The sequence below is a fragment of the Eucyclogobius newberryi genome, unplaced genomic scaffold (assembly GCF_026437365.1).
Source record: "Eucyclogobius newberryi isolate DKJ021-1_F unplaced genomic scaffold, fEucNew1.0.hap1 SCAF_1, whole genome shotgun sequence".
Taxonomy (NCBI): Eukaryota; Metazoa; Chordata; class Actinopteri; order Gobiiformes; family Gobiidae; genus Eucyclogobius; species Eucyclogobius newberryi.
In genome coordinates, this window is record NW_027315723.1 from 7,882,091 (window position 1) to 7,897,875 (window position 15,785).

At 43.0% G+C, this 15,785-nt stretch overlaps 1 protein-coding gene across 1 annotated transcript; it reads right to left on the reverse strand.

The window, feature by feature from the left end:
* Positions 1-4,843: 4,843 nt before the first annotated feature.
* Positions 4,844-15,172, reverse strand: LOC140369238 (uncharacterized). The gene is made up of 21 exons (XM_072456551.1): positions 15,071-15,172; positions 14,922-14,998; positions 14,742-14,837; positions 14,053-14,177; positions 13,824-13,967; positions 13,161-13,259; positions 12,826-12,987; positions 12,428-12,524; positions 11,567-11,784; positions 10,853-11,009; positions 10,250-10,458; positions 9,980-10,097; positions 8,959-9,167; positions 8,466-8,580; positions 7,447-7,616; positions 6,902-7,020; positions 6,714-6,841; positions 5,884-6,073; positions 5,441-5,582; positions 4,972-5,098; positions 4,844-4,911 (listed from the first exon to the last, which is right to left on the reverse strand). Exons 1-21 carry the CDS (start codon positions 15,088-15,090, stop codon positions 4,844-4,846), a joined length of 2,790 nt encoding a protein of 929 aa, XP_072312652.1. The 5' UTR covers positions 15,091-15,172.
* Positions 15,173-15,785: the final 613 nt, after the last annotated feature.

A 15,785-nucleotide genomic window follows, 5' to 3' on the forward strand; every position in this document is an offset into this window, starting at 1 on the left:
CTGTCTACAGCATTGGAGCAATATCAAAAAGGAGTTAAAGTGTATTAAACCTAGGTCCATGCAAAGTTGGGCCTCATTCTGAGACTGGCTTTTAGGAATATGTTTCTACCAAAATGTGTGATCCACAGCATGTAAGGGGCCCACATCTGATTAACTACCGAATGGGAGATGTCTCCATTGGCTGCGAGGCCTTGAGATGCCTCGTATACAGCTGTGTTTTCTCATCTCATTTCTGTAAGTTCTCCAGTTTAGAGAGGGCTTTTCGGTCCTCATCCTACCCAAATATGGATATTCTTTACATCTGATCTCATTGGCTAACCGGCCTTTACATGTGCGACAAACAATATCTGACAGGTATGATATCAGTCTTTGTGCGTTTTCAGTATATAAAGGCCAGGTACGCCCAGAGATGGGGTTCATCTTCCTGATCACCAGCGGACCCAGGGCGCTGTTTTCTGCTGTCCTGTATTTAACACTGCTTTCTCTGTAAATAAACTACCTTGAAAAGTTGCAGAGCTTTGTTAGTGTGAATCCTTTGTCTACACCCTACGCCCCAAACAAGCATTGATCGAGCAACCAGAGTACACTGACGAATAAAAAGATTATTGTGTGAGGGGGGGGGGGGGAAAGATGCATACATGTTCAATCATTTGGCCAAAAGAAACACTTGGTTTCACATGCCATCTCCTTGGATTGAGAAAGGACCTGTGGATACATTTATAATGAATGGTCTCAGCTCTGCTTTCCAAACTTGTTCGATAGGGAAATGTTTGTCTAATATGTAGTAAAGTGGACTGGTGGTGTTGCTTTTTACTCCGTAGCTGTTTACAAACCCAAATTACCAACAATGCCACCTGAGGTTTTTGCTAAGGACCAATTCAAGGCATGCACATTCGTTGGAATGACAAAGGTTTAAGTTATACTAAATTTATTAATACAATCTTAAATGGTTTAAAAGTTGTGTTGATTAATCCATTTAGTTTATGCACTTTGAGATGAGTTGAAAGAGTTCAAAGAAGTCGTACAACTTGTCTCCGGGGCACCTGAAACGAGATGGGTGTAACACACGGCAGCCAGGGCTTGAACAGCGAGGCTCAACGTCTCAGCCTGGCCAACAGCACGCCGTACATCCCGGAGGTTGCACACCACGCGGGCCAATGGCAGCGCACTAAATATTGACGCTAATTTTCATACAGGGTTCTCGCATCAAATGATACTAAAGCAAAAATACCTGAACTGCGGAGTGTTGTGGAGCAACACGGCAACCAGGAAGTGTGAGGTCAGGGCAACTGATGTCACCCGACGCCAATTTATGGAGCTACCTTTTAGGTCTAAGGTCGGCACTAGATCAGACACCAGCTGGCTCACAGAAGTCTTAAGTCAGAATTGGCTCTAATATGGCGGCCCAAAAGGACCATAATTAAATGGTGGCCCTTGATACGCTTCAGACACTGGGTTAGTTTGAGACAAGAGCGGATTTGGACGCAAGAGAAAATTATTGCCTGAGCTGAAAAATCAACATGCAGTTGTGGCGAGACCGTCATCCCGATTCTGGAGAGATTTTCTGTCTCCCAGCAAACAGTCTACAAAATGTGTTGGCCCAGCGGTTAAAGATGCAGACTTGCATGTGTGAAGTCCAGAGTTCGACTTCCACTTTTGGCACAATAAAAAAAATTTCGGGTTCAAACATTAAGGTTAGGGTTAGTCAGGGCCGGCCCAAGCCTTCATGGGGCCCTAAGCGAAAACATTTTTGGGGGCCCCTCACCACGTCATCAGAATCAGTTTTATTGCCATTGTCAGTGAACAATTCACATATGGGAACTTTCTTCAACGCAAACAAAGCGCAACAAAACTCCAGAGCATCTGTTTGACAGTTAGTTTATTCTCAGCACCTCACAAGCTCAAATATTGATAACTTAAATCTCACAATGCAACTTTGTATTCCGCTGACATCACCTCTACTCCCTGTACAAATAACACACGTCCCAGATATGTTTTTGGGCGTATTTGTGGGCGTTAAGGGTCTACAGCCACATTAGCACATTAGTTTAAATTAATGAACAGGGGGGTCTGGGGGCTCTCCCCCAGAGATTTTCAGACCTTTTTTGGGTCTTCTGGTGCATTTTAATGTGGTCCAGCCGGCTAAAGTAAGAGTAAAATGTTGAGGTTGTAATGCTATAAAATGATGATGTGATGAAACTGTGCCAGGAGAATATGACTAAAGCCAGTTATTAATACATTAGTGTACTTAATTACTCAATACAATATTGGCTATGAAAAATAATTATGGTCAAATTGATTCATTTTAACTGAAAATGTAAAAGTAATAGTTATCCTTACTAATTTATCTTTTACAGCTCCCAACTGTTCCTTCTTGCCAAAGTGACAAAACAAGTTATATTAAATTAAACAAATGGCATAAGCGTTGCCTGATTAACAATTAACACTGATAAAACAGTGCAAACATGTTATTCCCAGAGAATGAACAGAACAAGAAGTGAAGGTCCAAACCTAGTTATAGTGAAGAGACTGCGTTTCTGCAACTTTGCCACTTTTATATAAAAATATATAGTATTATTCTATAACAGACGTAATCATAATATGTCTGGTTATTTTTCACTATCAATTTATTATAATTTATTTCAAATAGTCTAATGATGCTTTTTAAATAAATTGAAATGGTTTATTGCTCTATTAAAAGTGAATTACAATATAAATGTTTGTTCTGATCAGAACATCACACACTGGACTCCTGCATGAAATAATGCTGCGATGTGATTGGCTGATGGACCTTACGTGCATAAACCTTTACGTTCCTCTCATTCCACGTTAAGAAGTCAAAGTAAAACAGACATCACGAGTCACGATTGATCTCACACATGGTGATGTGAGAGAGGGACACAAACTCAAACCGCTCATCTCTGACTGAGGCTGCACAGGGGCCCGGGACAGGGGCCCGGGACAGGGCCGCACACTGTTCACTCCAAAGTCTCACGTCAGAGGTTCTGGACGAGACGGCGCTCGTCTGGACCGGATCTCCGCCTCTTAGTGACCGGGGCATAGAGGCCCCTCACCAGCCTCACCTGCAGCTAACACTACGGGGCTGGTGTCAATGTGAAGCTTATTATCTTTCATTCAAACATATTGTGCGCGGGGCAGAGCTCTCGTCGCCTCCAGCCTGAGCGAACTAACGTGACAGACTCGTGTTGTTTCAAACAGCAGCATTAACCGTCTCTTTGTAAGAGAAGTTCAATACCTGGAGAGTGTTGTTGAGTTTGCAGTTTCTTTACATCGTCGGCATCGGGGGGGATATATTCCTCTGGACATGAGGACCACGCAGGGACCATGTTCTGTTGTGTTTATGTTTTGCTCTCGAGCTCCTCGCGCACAATGAAGTTGACCAATCAGCGCAGGTTTGGTGTCTCGGTTGCCAGATTGTCATTACAAATAAATGCGGTTTGTGCGTTATCTGTTACCGCTGTGTGCGCTGCCGCGCCAGCAGCGCTACTACACTAGTGGCGCACGCTGCGCTTGCACTTCGCATAAAACGGGTTGCCAGATTGGGGGCCCTATTAAAGCCTCGGGGCCCTACGCGACTGCTTAGTTCGCTTATAGGCTAGGCCGGCCCTGGGGTTAGTTCTGGGCTCCAGAATCAGGATGAGGGTTAGTTAACTAACCCTAGGGTCACCACAACCGTATGTGCTGAATCAATGGGACCGTTCTCTGTCATCGCCATGTTGGAATTCTGACTTCCGTGAGCCAGCTGGGGTCTGATCTAATGCCAACCCTACATCGACTTGCATATCACGGGTGTCTAAACAGTGGCAGGGCCCTGCCTGCAGGCCATCCTGCCACAAGATCAGACAATATATTGGCTTTTCTCTGTTCAGTATGGAATGGAGAGCATGGTTGTCTAGTGCACATATGCCAGACAGTCGTTCGTAACTGCAAATAGAAATAAAAGGATGTAGCAGGTTTTATGTACCGTATTTTCCGACTTAGTCACCTTTTTTCATAGTTTGTCAGGGTGCTGACTTATATTTTCACACGTGCAACCTTATTTCATACTCTAGTGCAACTTATTTTTTTCTTCTCCATTAGGCTGGTGCGACTTATACTCGGAAAACACGGTACACTTTGAGTCTTGGCGTGAGAACTCATGTTCCCTGGAGAAAAAAAAAAGTAAATTACCAATTGTGGAAAACTGATCGCAAACAGTTATTTTCATAGATTGGTTAACCTTTTGCAAAGAGACGAGATGGGCAATAACTGGGCTGAACGTGCTTTTTGCTTCCTTTTAAAAAAAAAATTTAAAAAAATTCTAATGGGCTTAAGTACAGTCATTTCCATTTGTCTGAGACTAATGTGGTTTGAACCCATATATTGTAGTTTCTTCCAATATTCTTTAGGTGATTGAGGCCGCATAACTTACATTTTTACAATATTGGGAGTGAACCCCATCTGCCAAGGTTGCTTGTTCTTGAAGTTTTTTAAATTTGCATATCCAGATTATAGGAGAGCGAGGCATTTGAAATTTAACAATGTCAGTGCCAATTTTGTCCAGTTCCCTTTGTAAAAGCAGTAATCGCTCCTGTTCAATCATTTAAATTTGCCAATAAGTATTCTCAGCAAAAATACTGAACACTGATTTAATCTTTTTGTAAGACCTAGCGTGCATTACCTCAATGGTGGAAATTTAAAATCAAATCCAAACAGTGTTCATTCTGTTCAAATTGGTCTAATGCAGCGTTACATCTGACCATTGAATATACCACATATCTGAAGACAGTAAATTTTATGTTCTAAAGCAAAAACAGACAAGCTAAAATGCATAAACAGTTTATTAAGAAAAGTTTAGATGACTCTTCTGCAGTAGGACGGGCCCCGAGGAGGTCTCTGTGCTGCTCCGCTCTGAAAACACAAGTACTCTTAGTTTGGATATACATTTGTAAATCATGATTACAGTCTTACTTTTCGTGCCTTTGGCCCCGCCCACTCCAGGATGTGCAGGTGCCTTGGGGTGAGCACACTGCCCCCTGCAGGCACTGTCTTTTTGGTCATTAGAATCACAAACTACAGAGTTGCAATGAATTTGGATCTAAAAAGAAAATTAGATCAGATTAATCTTGCAGATTTCAGTTAATCATTCAGCGAATGTTTACCATAACGCCACACCGTTAAGGCTTAACGTTTACCCTAAACATTGGTGTAAGAGACTTTACGCCTTGGAACACACATTTAAGACATTTTTAAACTTCCTGCATGGATCAAACACTAGGACATTAATTTGCAGATTATGGGTGGAAAGCCTTCACTTAGAAAGCCCACCTAAAGCAATAGTTTTGCAGATGTTAAGGTCAGAACATTCAAACTCAATGCGCATGAGAGTCCTCTTTACAAATTTCCCAGCTCCCGGTCCCTTCACAGATTCACATCTCACCTGCTCCTTGAGAACCTGCTCATCTTGTGTGAATGTGAACATCTTGATGGAGAAGCGTTTCACATGAGCTGGGATCGGCACACTGGCATCTTTCTGAACAGGCAGCAGCTGGGTCAAGTACCGGTCCTCAGGGTTTTCACAGCTACAAATAAAATAGTTACAACAGGCCAAACTAGACATTAAATGTTTCATATTGGGTTTAAAAGCTAGATTTTTAAACGCTACAACGAACGTTTAGTGCGGACATTTCCATTCACTTATGAATTGGCTAAACATTTTGGTAACAGAACATTGTACGTTCATATCTGCTGCAGCAGACTTCATTTAAAATACAAACTGGATGGGGTGCTGTTTTACACTATGAACGGGTTTTCAGACATTCCCTAGTTCCATATAATAGACCCTGAATACCACCACTACCAACTCTAAAAACAAAGGCTCACGTGTCAACGATGATATCCCAGCGCGGCAGAGAGCTTCGGTCAGGACCGCTCGAGGCCCAGCAGTTGTCCAGAACCAACTCCAGCCTGGGGTCAGAGGAAAGGTCCAGAGAGACCTCCACATACACAGGCTCTTGAAGGACCTTAGGCACAGGGAAGTCCTCTGGCTGGTAGAAGGACTTATAGGACGAATCTGAAAGAGCACACTTTAGTCACAGTATGGAAAACTTATCCAAGATGGCTGAACTGGATGAGACTGCACTGTCTGGAGATTGTTGTTCTACTGGGGAACCAGCGGGGACAGTGACATCTGGAGGGGGGTTATGAAGAACGGCCTCCCCCATCTGATGCCAAGTAGAGTTCAGGTATTTGACTTCGGTGTAAACCATGGACTGTTTGACACCTTTGTCGTTTACCATCGTGTTATAATCTGAGCACTTGGCACCAGGACACCCTAAGCCAGAGGCCAATGAGACTTGGTTATGTCATTTGACCTTTGGCTGAGTGTCTTGAACACTGACTAGAGGGGCAGAGCTTTCAACTGATCACAGCCTGGTGTGAGTTGGAGCTGCTGGAGGAGGAAGCGGGACAGACAGAAGGGATGTAGTCAGGCTGAAAGAGGCCCATCAGGACTGAGGGCAGTTAACGGCATCAGCAGGTCAAGCGCACTGCCATTGCAGAGGCAAAAACACAGGGCTCTGAGGAGGTCACGGAGGAAGACAATCAACCATCACCATTAAAAATTAAGGTTGTCACTGGGTTTTTAGTAGTAACAACTTACGCTGATTGAGATTCAAATTTGGGGAAAATTGATTAAACACAAGAACTTTCACCTTTGGCCAGCCTCATGTTTATTTTCAGCTGCCCCGTCCCGATCTCTGCAGCTGGAGTGTTGCTTGGCGCGTGTCCGAATGCTCCGCTCACCCTCTTGTCCAGCCTGTAGTAGCAGGAGACGCTCTGCCTGTGGGGAGAGAAGAAGAGTGTTGCGTTTGATCGTTAAGACGAGGTCCGTGAGCGTTACCTGTACTCTGGGTCTATTGGGCTGGTGCGAGGCGTTCTGCCGGGCCATCTCGGGAAAGTCGTCCCCGCGTCGTAGTCGAGGCTGATCTCGTTCTCATATACCACGTACTTGTCCAAAAACTGAATACATTTTACAAGTTATTCAATAGAGTTGGAATCTAGTTTACTACTTTGATCATTCCATTTGCACCAAGCACACAATTTTAACTGAGAGCAAGACGCAATCAATTTGTCATATTTTTTTTTTTAAACGCATCCAATCCTTGGTCAGTTAAAGCATGTCGTTTTCAGTTGAATTCTGACAGTAGTTGGGCAATATTTTTACAAATTTGATAATTACCATTTATTTAATTTGACATTAAATGTTAACTTGGATCAAAACAAATTTTAGATCCTTTTGTGACAACTCAAACTTTTTCTGAAATGGCAGAGTCAGTCTCTTAGAGATTAAACATTCAGCCAGATTGATAACAGTGTAGTTACATTGAAGTCGTGTTTGGGCAAGAGATGACTGCAAAACAAATGACCCTCTAGTGTCGCACTGACCGTCCTGGAGGTACCGCAGGAGTCCACAGTAAAGGAGAACAGGGCAGATTTCTGCGTGACCTGGACCGGGCTGCAGCTGCGGTCCCTCAGCCTTAGTCTTTCTGGCTCCAGCATCGGCACCGACTCCAGTTTCAGGGCCAGAGCGGTCATGGTGCCGTTAGGGAAACACTCTTCAGAGGAACGAGACAAACGGTCAGATGTGGTAGAAGAGTTTACGTGTGGTGGTCAGTTTGTGAACGCACACTCTTTGGCACATTCCTATTTACATGCAGGACTTCTCCGGTGTCTGCTCAGCTTTAGTTGAGCTTTTTCAAAACGACAAGGTGAAATTAGAATAGAAAACCTTGTCAGAGCACCACTTTCCTCCTACCGCTGGGTGTATGAGAATACAAATTGTTAAGGCTGGTTTGTGCTCCATCAAATCCATGCAGACCGCCTCCAATTGCAAAGCTTGTGGCACGTACACAAGAGCCACAAGCTTTGCACTTGGCGGCCGTGTGCGTCGGGAGCTCTGCGTGGATTTGACTGAGAAGCATAAACCAGCCTTTAGATGCAGACTGCACAACTGTCCAATTTTGTTAACGTTCCGCTTTTCTGGGGTGGAAAGAAAGTTAAATACTCCTTTTATAGTAATTTTTTGGGGTATTTTAACTTCAGTTGAGTACTAAACCTTGACTTACGAGTGCCCTAATCCACATCCTTCAGTCTGCTCCTTTCGGTTTTAAACTAATCCCCATTTAGATTTGAAAAAAAAAAAAGTTTAACCACGGAATTTATGTACAACTTTGATCATTAGCATCCGTGTTTCCAAAAACAAAAGGCTCCCCTCAAAATGGGTGTGTGCAAACAAATAGTGTACCACTAGATTTGGAGGGTGTCAAGCCTTGTAAAATACATTTAGCTTTTCTTCATTTCATTTAGGGACTCTCAGAAATCATGTCGCAACCCCCAGGTTGAGAACCAATAGAAGACCGAGTGAGGGAGCTCAGCTTTAAATAATCGGGTGTGGTGCAGTTTACCTGTGGTGGTCAGGGGGAAGTGGCAGGCCAGGTACAGGTCGCCCACGGACCATTGATTATTGGCGTCCCACAAGAGGATATCCAGCCGGGCTCGGACTGAGTCTGACTCCAGCATCTGCAGCAGAACAGCTTTAATAACCACAATATGGATGCCCATATTGACATTGTTTACTGGCTAGAAAATAAATCAGATACGGGAATATCGATAACGCTACAGAATTCACACTGGTATAGTAAGCTTATTTTATTAGGCTTTTTGGGCAGGACCGAGTTAACTGAAGAGCAGAGAGGACATCTCAGCCACACAGGCTTGCACATGTGCGGCTGCTTAAACTGATATGCCACAGCAAAGGATCGTTAGAAAGAACCAACCTAAATAAGGAAAATCACATCATTTGTCCTATAGAGATTTAAATCAGGGCCAAGGCTTTTCAAAAAAAAAAAAGTTTGATCAGTTCTTTATAACGCCAACCAACCCTTCATAGTCTAGTACCTCAAAAGCAGTGTCCAGGGCGTTGTATGGGATCACTAGGTTGAAGTGCGTGGCGTTCTCTTTGAAGTCATGCGCCACAGCGTTCTCTGCAGTCAGCAACCGGTGTCCCACCAGCGTCTCAAAGGTCTCAAAGTTAGAGCCCTGGTTTCCATAGGCCACCGTTACGCTGAAGTTCTCCTGGTCACAGCTGCCCGACAATGTGGGAAGAACTGGACACACAAGGTTAGTTTAGGTTGGAAAGAAAAATCAAATACCAATGTAGGAGTATGGCAGATTGGATAGTATTTTTGTTTAGGCTGAACTTGAGGGATTTTAAACCACATTCAACAGCCAAGTGTTGATCATGTCAGGTTTAGCTTTAACACTGACGTGGATTTACACACAGCACGTTTGTGTAAACATAAGGGCAAGTCTGGACCGGCAGTTCATCGATAAACTGACACGCTTTATTAGGTTAACTGAAGGCCAAGTTAAAACCTTGTGCAGAATGTTTATTCATGCACCTTTGAATCTAGTCTGAGTAAATACATATAAAGCCAATGTACGAAAGTTGGCACTCAAGTGACCGCTTGAGACAAGTCCGATGGTAAAACATGAAGGTTCTTTAAAATGCAGATTTGTGAAAGTGCTAAAATTAAACATCCAGTCACTTGAGCCCTTATGCAGTTTTAGTGATTAGTATGGTAACTGCACTAAATGGGTTAGCCACCCACTCAAAATGGTAAATACATTTACCAGTTTGAGGGCTATAAGACAAACTTAAGGTTTTTATTAAATACACACAATTTGGTAAATATTGCATGAAGCCAACGTTAAGTGGGGTCTGAGGGTTTTCAAGCAAGAAATATAAAACGTTCCGTATTCTGGTACATTTTAAATGTAATATTAGCAACTTAGTTTGAGGGGCCCCCACAGTTCCTACATTTCCCTGCTCCGCTCCCGCTGCTACACACCTTCAGAAAGCATCAATAGCAAACTATTGGTGCTGAGGCTCGTCAACCACGTGTAGGAACAAACTCACCCACATCTTGTAGAGAAGCCTGCAGCTCCACAGGGACAGAGAAGGAGGAGAGCTCAGGCTGAACCAGGAAGCCCAAAGTGAGAGAGAGCGAGTACACAGTGACCAGGGGCTCCGGGTTCTATATTAAAAAAACAAGTTATTTAGAGCGGTAAGATATTAATTTATTGCTCTCAAACACATGACTTGAGGTAATTGCATTAAGACGTGAGCGAAGACAAATATGACCTGCTAAACTAATCCATCCTTTACACTTCAGAACCAGTTACTCACATGAGTCTTGACCACGTCCTCGCTGAAGCCCAGGTTCACAGAGAAGCTGCGCATGCTGCTAGAGAGGTCCTGCTTCAGGATGGTGAATCCTCGCTTCACACACTCTTCCACAGAGAAGGTCCCTGTGAAGAAGGTGATGTTCTTCAGCTCCACGTCCTGAAGAAATGGGCCGACCTCGACGGAGAAGAGCCGCGACGCTGCCACAGTCTCTGAGCAGAGAAGAGGTTTCTCTGGTTACACTCACAATATACAGACATTCAGTTATACCATGCAACATCTACATTAAGCCATATTCAAACTTAAACCCACTTTCAAAGCTAAACTAAAGTGTCGAAGCCATTTCACAAAAGACTTTACTAAAATGTCCCAATTCAAACAAGTTGTTCTTTAAGCTACAAACAATTTGCTGGTGCTTTGCAAAGAACTACTTTGGCTTCAATTGTCTTATTAGCTTGAAGTTGAAACGAGCTCTAAATTTGATTTAGGGACTTTTAATGAAGTATAAGCTTAGGCTAATGAAAACTAATCTAGACAAGGGAAGAGCAGTGTGGCGGAAACCAGCCCTTTATGACATTACCACCAGGGGGAGTAATCCAAACTCACGGTCAGTGGCTTGAGGGGGCCGGGCCATCAGGGGCGTGGTGATGGGGAACAGCACCTTGTAGCGGGTCTCCTCTCTGCTGTGGTCAGACCTCCACAGGACCTCCAACATGGGCTCCACGCTGAAGCTCATGTGGTACTTATGCTCTGGGGCGTGGCTCTGCAAATGAAGGTCAGCACAGATGTTCTTAAAGTGTAGGGCATTCACTACTGCTGGCATAGCACTCTTTGCCCTTTTAGTAACGTTTGGATGTAGTTACAGTGAAGCCAGTTTTAGCCTTCATAATGATAATCTTTTAAAGCGAAATACATTCAAAATTAGTTCTTTTAATTTGTCCAACATGTGGAAACCAGAGCTCATAGAAATTACATTTAAATCATTTCACTTCCATCCATAGATTTATAGGGGACACTGCAACTTCAAAGGCCATGTTCAAGCATTACAATCATAGACAGGGATTTTGACAAATCATAGATTTATACATCCACATACGCAAAATCCCCTCTAACGTTTTGTATCAAAATACTTTAAACCTGGCTATCCATTTCAGATTTCACAAGTGCAACACTGGACTCTTAAATTCACACATTACATTATGAAAGCAACATGATTTCATAATAAACCCATTTCCTAGTCCTCAAAGGACATTGAAAAAAGGTACAGAAGAATAGTCCTGAAACCAAATCTCTTGAGTTCAGTTACAAGTAAGCCTTTACCTTGAAGTAGCCATCTGGCGCGCCCACTGGGATCTCCATGACGATGTGGAAGTCTTTGGTGGTCAGGGAGTAGCCCCGGGCCGACAACTGGCTCTTGCCCAGCCTCTCTCCGCTCATGCCCATGTGCAGCTCCTGGATCTTGAAGCCACTGTCCACCAGAGGAGTGACCAAGCGCGGTATGTGCCACGAGATCAACTGCTCCGAGAACACCACGCCACCTGGAGGGGTTAGACAACTTCACATGCAGCTTTTTCTAACCAAGGAATAAAGTTGACTAAAGAGGTAATCACCCAGTTACCTTTACTTTAACAACTCAGACTACACTTTTACTCCTACTTTATCTCCCACTTTAAGATTGTACAGCATGTCCTTAATCTTGAGTTGTGTCTTACCACAGTAAATGTACAGGTGACAAACACTTTGTATTGACAGATCGTGTGATCAGTTTTCACTGCTTCAAGGTGTCAAGTTTAATTTTTGATCCATTTCTTGTAAAGACAAGAATGTAAAAAGTATAACTGGAAATGAAAGGCCAAAATGATAACTCAGTATTTTTTTTTAGACTTCATACTTCTTGAGTGATGTTTTGAAGCAACTCGCTCAATCAAGTACAGTTTTTGGCAAGCAGCACCAGAGTACAAAGCTCTCATTTAACGTTCAGGACACCTTGGGGATTTTTCTGGCTTACACTGATGCCCTTCCGTCACAACTAACCATATGCAGTGACTGGAGTAGACCTTTGAACAAATATAAAGTTAAAGTGTCAAAACACCATCCAAACTCACCTGGTTCAGGAATCAAACCTGAGGCACTAATCACACCACTATGGGAGTGTTAGTTGCTGTGTGGGGGTCCACTCACCGATGGGACAAGCCGCAGACATGTCCATGACACTCAGGCCTGATGGAGCGCTGTAGTACACACTGACCCGGAGCACCTCCATGGGGATCCCGGCCACCTAAAGACAAACTGGCCCAATTAGGAGCCAGAACAGTAGATTCGAACAGCCGTGTATCCCCTGGGTTTGTCACACCAGTAACTTTATTCACATATTAAGGTTACAATATATATTAACTTCAATGTTTTGAATTACAATGATTTGAATAACCAGTTTTAAACTAATGTTAAAAAAGTGGCATTCAATATAAAGATTCTTCTGTAATCTTAATATTTTGAAACATCTTGTAATCATTTCCTCTACGCTCTACTGTCAGTCTCCATACTCCAAAGTCACATGCTCTAGACGAGTTGGCCCTTACGTCTTCAGAGTAGGTCTCTGGTTTGTTGTAGGGGCTGCGGACCACCACGCGCTTTGCAGTGGTCAGGGCTCCGTAGCCGGCCTGCTCAGCCTCTCTCAGTACCATGGGCACGGCCACAGGGGTGTAGAACGTCAGCTTCCAGATGCCACCATTTGCGGAGCCCTGTAGGCAATTTATAACATTAACGCTTAAATACATCTTAAGCAGTTTGTTTTGAGCACAGATTACTCGCTGTATCAAGTGAATTCTACCATAGTTTTAAATTTACAGAATAAAGCGCACGATAGCATTCTAGTTTACCAGATTGAGAAAAGTAAACCAAACTAAAACCTTACCCCAGGAATGACATTCATGTTTGGGTCATCTTTAACGCTGGACCCTTTTGAGCCCTTGGGATCAGCTGGAGAGTCAGGCACAGTCATGTGGTGAGACACCTGAGGAAAAGGAAAGATCGGTCCATCAACTCATTTAGAGATTGCAAAAGGAGCCTCGAGGACCGATTTGACGTTTCTAAGAATTTCACATTATACTTTGAAAGCCTCATTTATCAAAGGTCTGTACATTTAGCTTGATCGCTATGGGAACACAATAGAACTACAGCTATGGAAATGAATTTTTACAAACATAAAGCACTACCAATCACATACTGTCAAAGGAAATTACTGTAATACCTTTTTATATAGCGCTTTTCAAAAGGACCCAAAGACACTTTGACATATACAAAAAGGGGGGGGTATTTATAGACAGGGGGGACAGCACATACAATACACAATAATGTACAGATAAAATAAACAAGACAGTAGAAAAATGATGGGAATGTAACAGAGAAATGTAGACAGTGGGGTAGAGGAGGCTAGGGTAAGGGTAGGTCATAGGCTTGGGTGAAGAGATGTTTTAGGTGTTGTGAGTGAGGGAGAGTACTGTGCATTTTAAAATGAGCCACAACTGATTATGGCACCGCTTTAAAGTGCATAGTTATCAACCCTCCAGGGCAATACCTCCATGTAGTTGCGGTCACAGAGCACCTCCCTCTGGGCCCAGCGGGAGAAGCTACACGTCTGCTGCACGTTGTGGGAAATTATCTCAGGAGAAGTCGGGTTAAACATATCTAGCTTCAGACCAACGTCGAATGTTGCGTCGTCCTAAAATTAAACACAGAACGTCATTACCATTTGTTCCACAGAAATGTAGTCACATTTGATGCATGTGCAGTGGAGCTGGCCCCACCGTGTTGTGGACGTAGCAGCCCAGCAGAGAGGTGTAGATCCTGGTGTTTCCCCAGGGGTCAGACTCCATACTGTATCCACACTGAGCGGCCAGTGCAGGCGTCAGCAGCACACGCCTACTGCCATCTGAGACCAGACAACAGTTCATTTTAGTTCATTAGTACATGTGATTTAAAGTTTAGTCTTGAGTTTTACTTTATTATAAACATTTGATGGTGTTTAATTGCTGTTGGTCTCGTACAGTTCGACAAACTGGAGGCATCAAAACATGAGCTTGATGTGTGAAGATTTGATTTTAGCATGAAATTTGGCTGGTCAAGTTAAAATGTTCAGAACTGACAGTTGTGCATGGTCATTAAATTAGTTTTGATTCAGCCAACAATTTCACAACCTTTGAACTGTTGATACTCCAGTAAATTTACTAAATACAGTACAGTGTAACAGTGAATGTTTCTGTTCCAAATGAAAGCTTTATATCGACTTGAAAATTATACACATTTCTTGCAGAGCTCCAGATAAGCCCAGCCACAACAGCATTTGAAAATACAATATATTTGGTCTTTATATAATCTGGATGTTGCACTTAAGTTACTTTAAGTAAAATGTATTTGAAGAAACTACAGCCAGTTCTTGGACAAATACTTTGTCTCGAGTGAAATTTTGCCCATTATAAAACTTTCGTGGACTCACTGACTGCCTCCACCTCCAGCTGATTGCCCACTGCTAAAGCTTTATCCAGTGACAGTCGCATTAGATTCCCAAAGCACTCGGCCCTCAGACCACTGCCTGTGAAAACATCAAATAACGTGAAAATCAGATTTAAAATAAATAAAAATTCAACAAATGGATTTGACTAATATGGAGTTTTACTTGTCTGTGAATTGAGCTTCGTGTTTGGCCTCGCCTGACATACAAGGATCACTGCGGCCAGCAACTTCCACAACAAACTGCAATGACAAGGATGAGGATGAAAAAGGAGAGCTAAATACAGAGCATGTGTAATGTGTACAGGGACTTACATATAGTTAGGGACCTTCATACTGGAGCCAGAGGCAGAAACGAACAGACCGGAGGAGAGACGGGCCCAGACAAAGCAACTACAGCGAAGGGTGGGGCCTAAAATGCACCTGCAGCTGTTCTTAATGAGCCACCACTCACACAGGTGTACGTCATCACAGGTGTAAAGCATCAGCAGACGTGCTGCAGAGGAGGAGGTGACCACTAGGGGCGCAAGATCAAGCACATATCCAGCCAAAATGGATATTTGCATTATCTCAATAACCAATAATCCGTGTGTGTGTGTGTGTGTGTGTGTGTGTGTGTGTGTGAATATATATTTGGTAATAAGGCCATCATTATCTGAACTATACCTAAACTAAAAAACAAAGAGGTTTGATCAAAATAACTACCATAACAGGCAACTTGTGCAAAACGTGTGCCTTTTTGTCTTAACTAAAAACAGAGGCATTATTTGACCTGCTAGATTAAGAATATTTAATTAAATTGAATGTTTTTATTATTATATTGAGAAATCATCTATATTCACAGTAACTTATGTGATCAATCCTGTTAACTACTAAAAAAGAAAATATATTTGGGAAATTGGGACTATATTTTTGGTCTTTATTTGAAGAACACAACATGGGAGGAGAGAGTGGGCAGTGCGTGTCAAACTGTCTGAACCAGATCAGTGATATGAGAGTCCTCCTGAAACCACGTTCCTTCGCTTTTGTT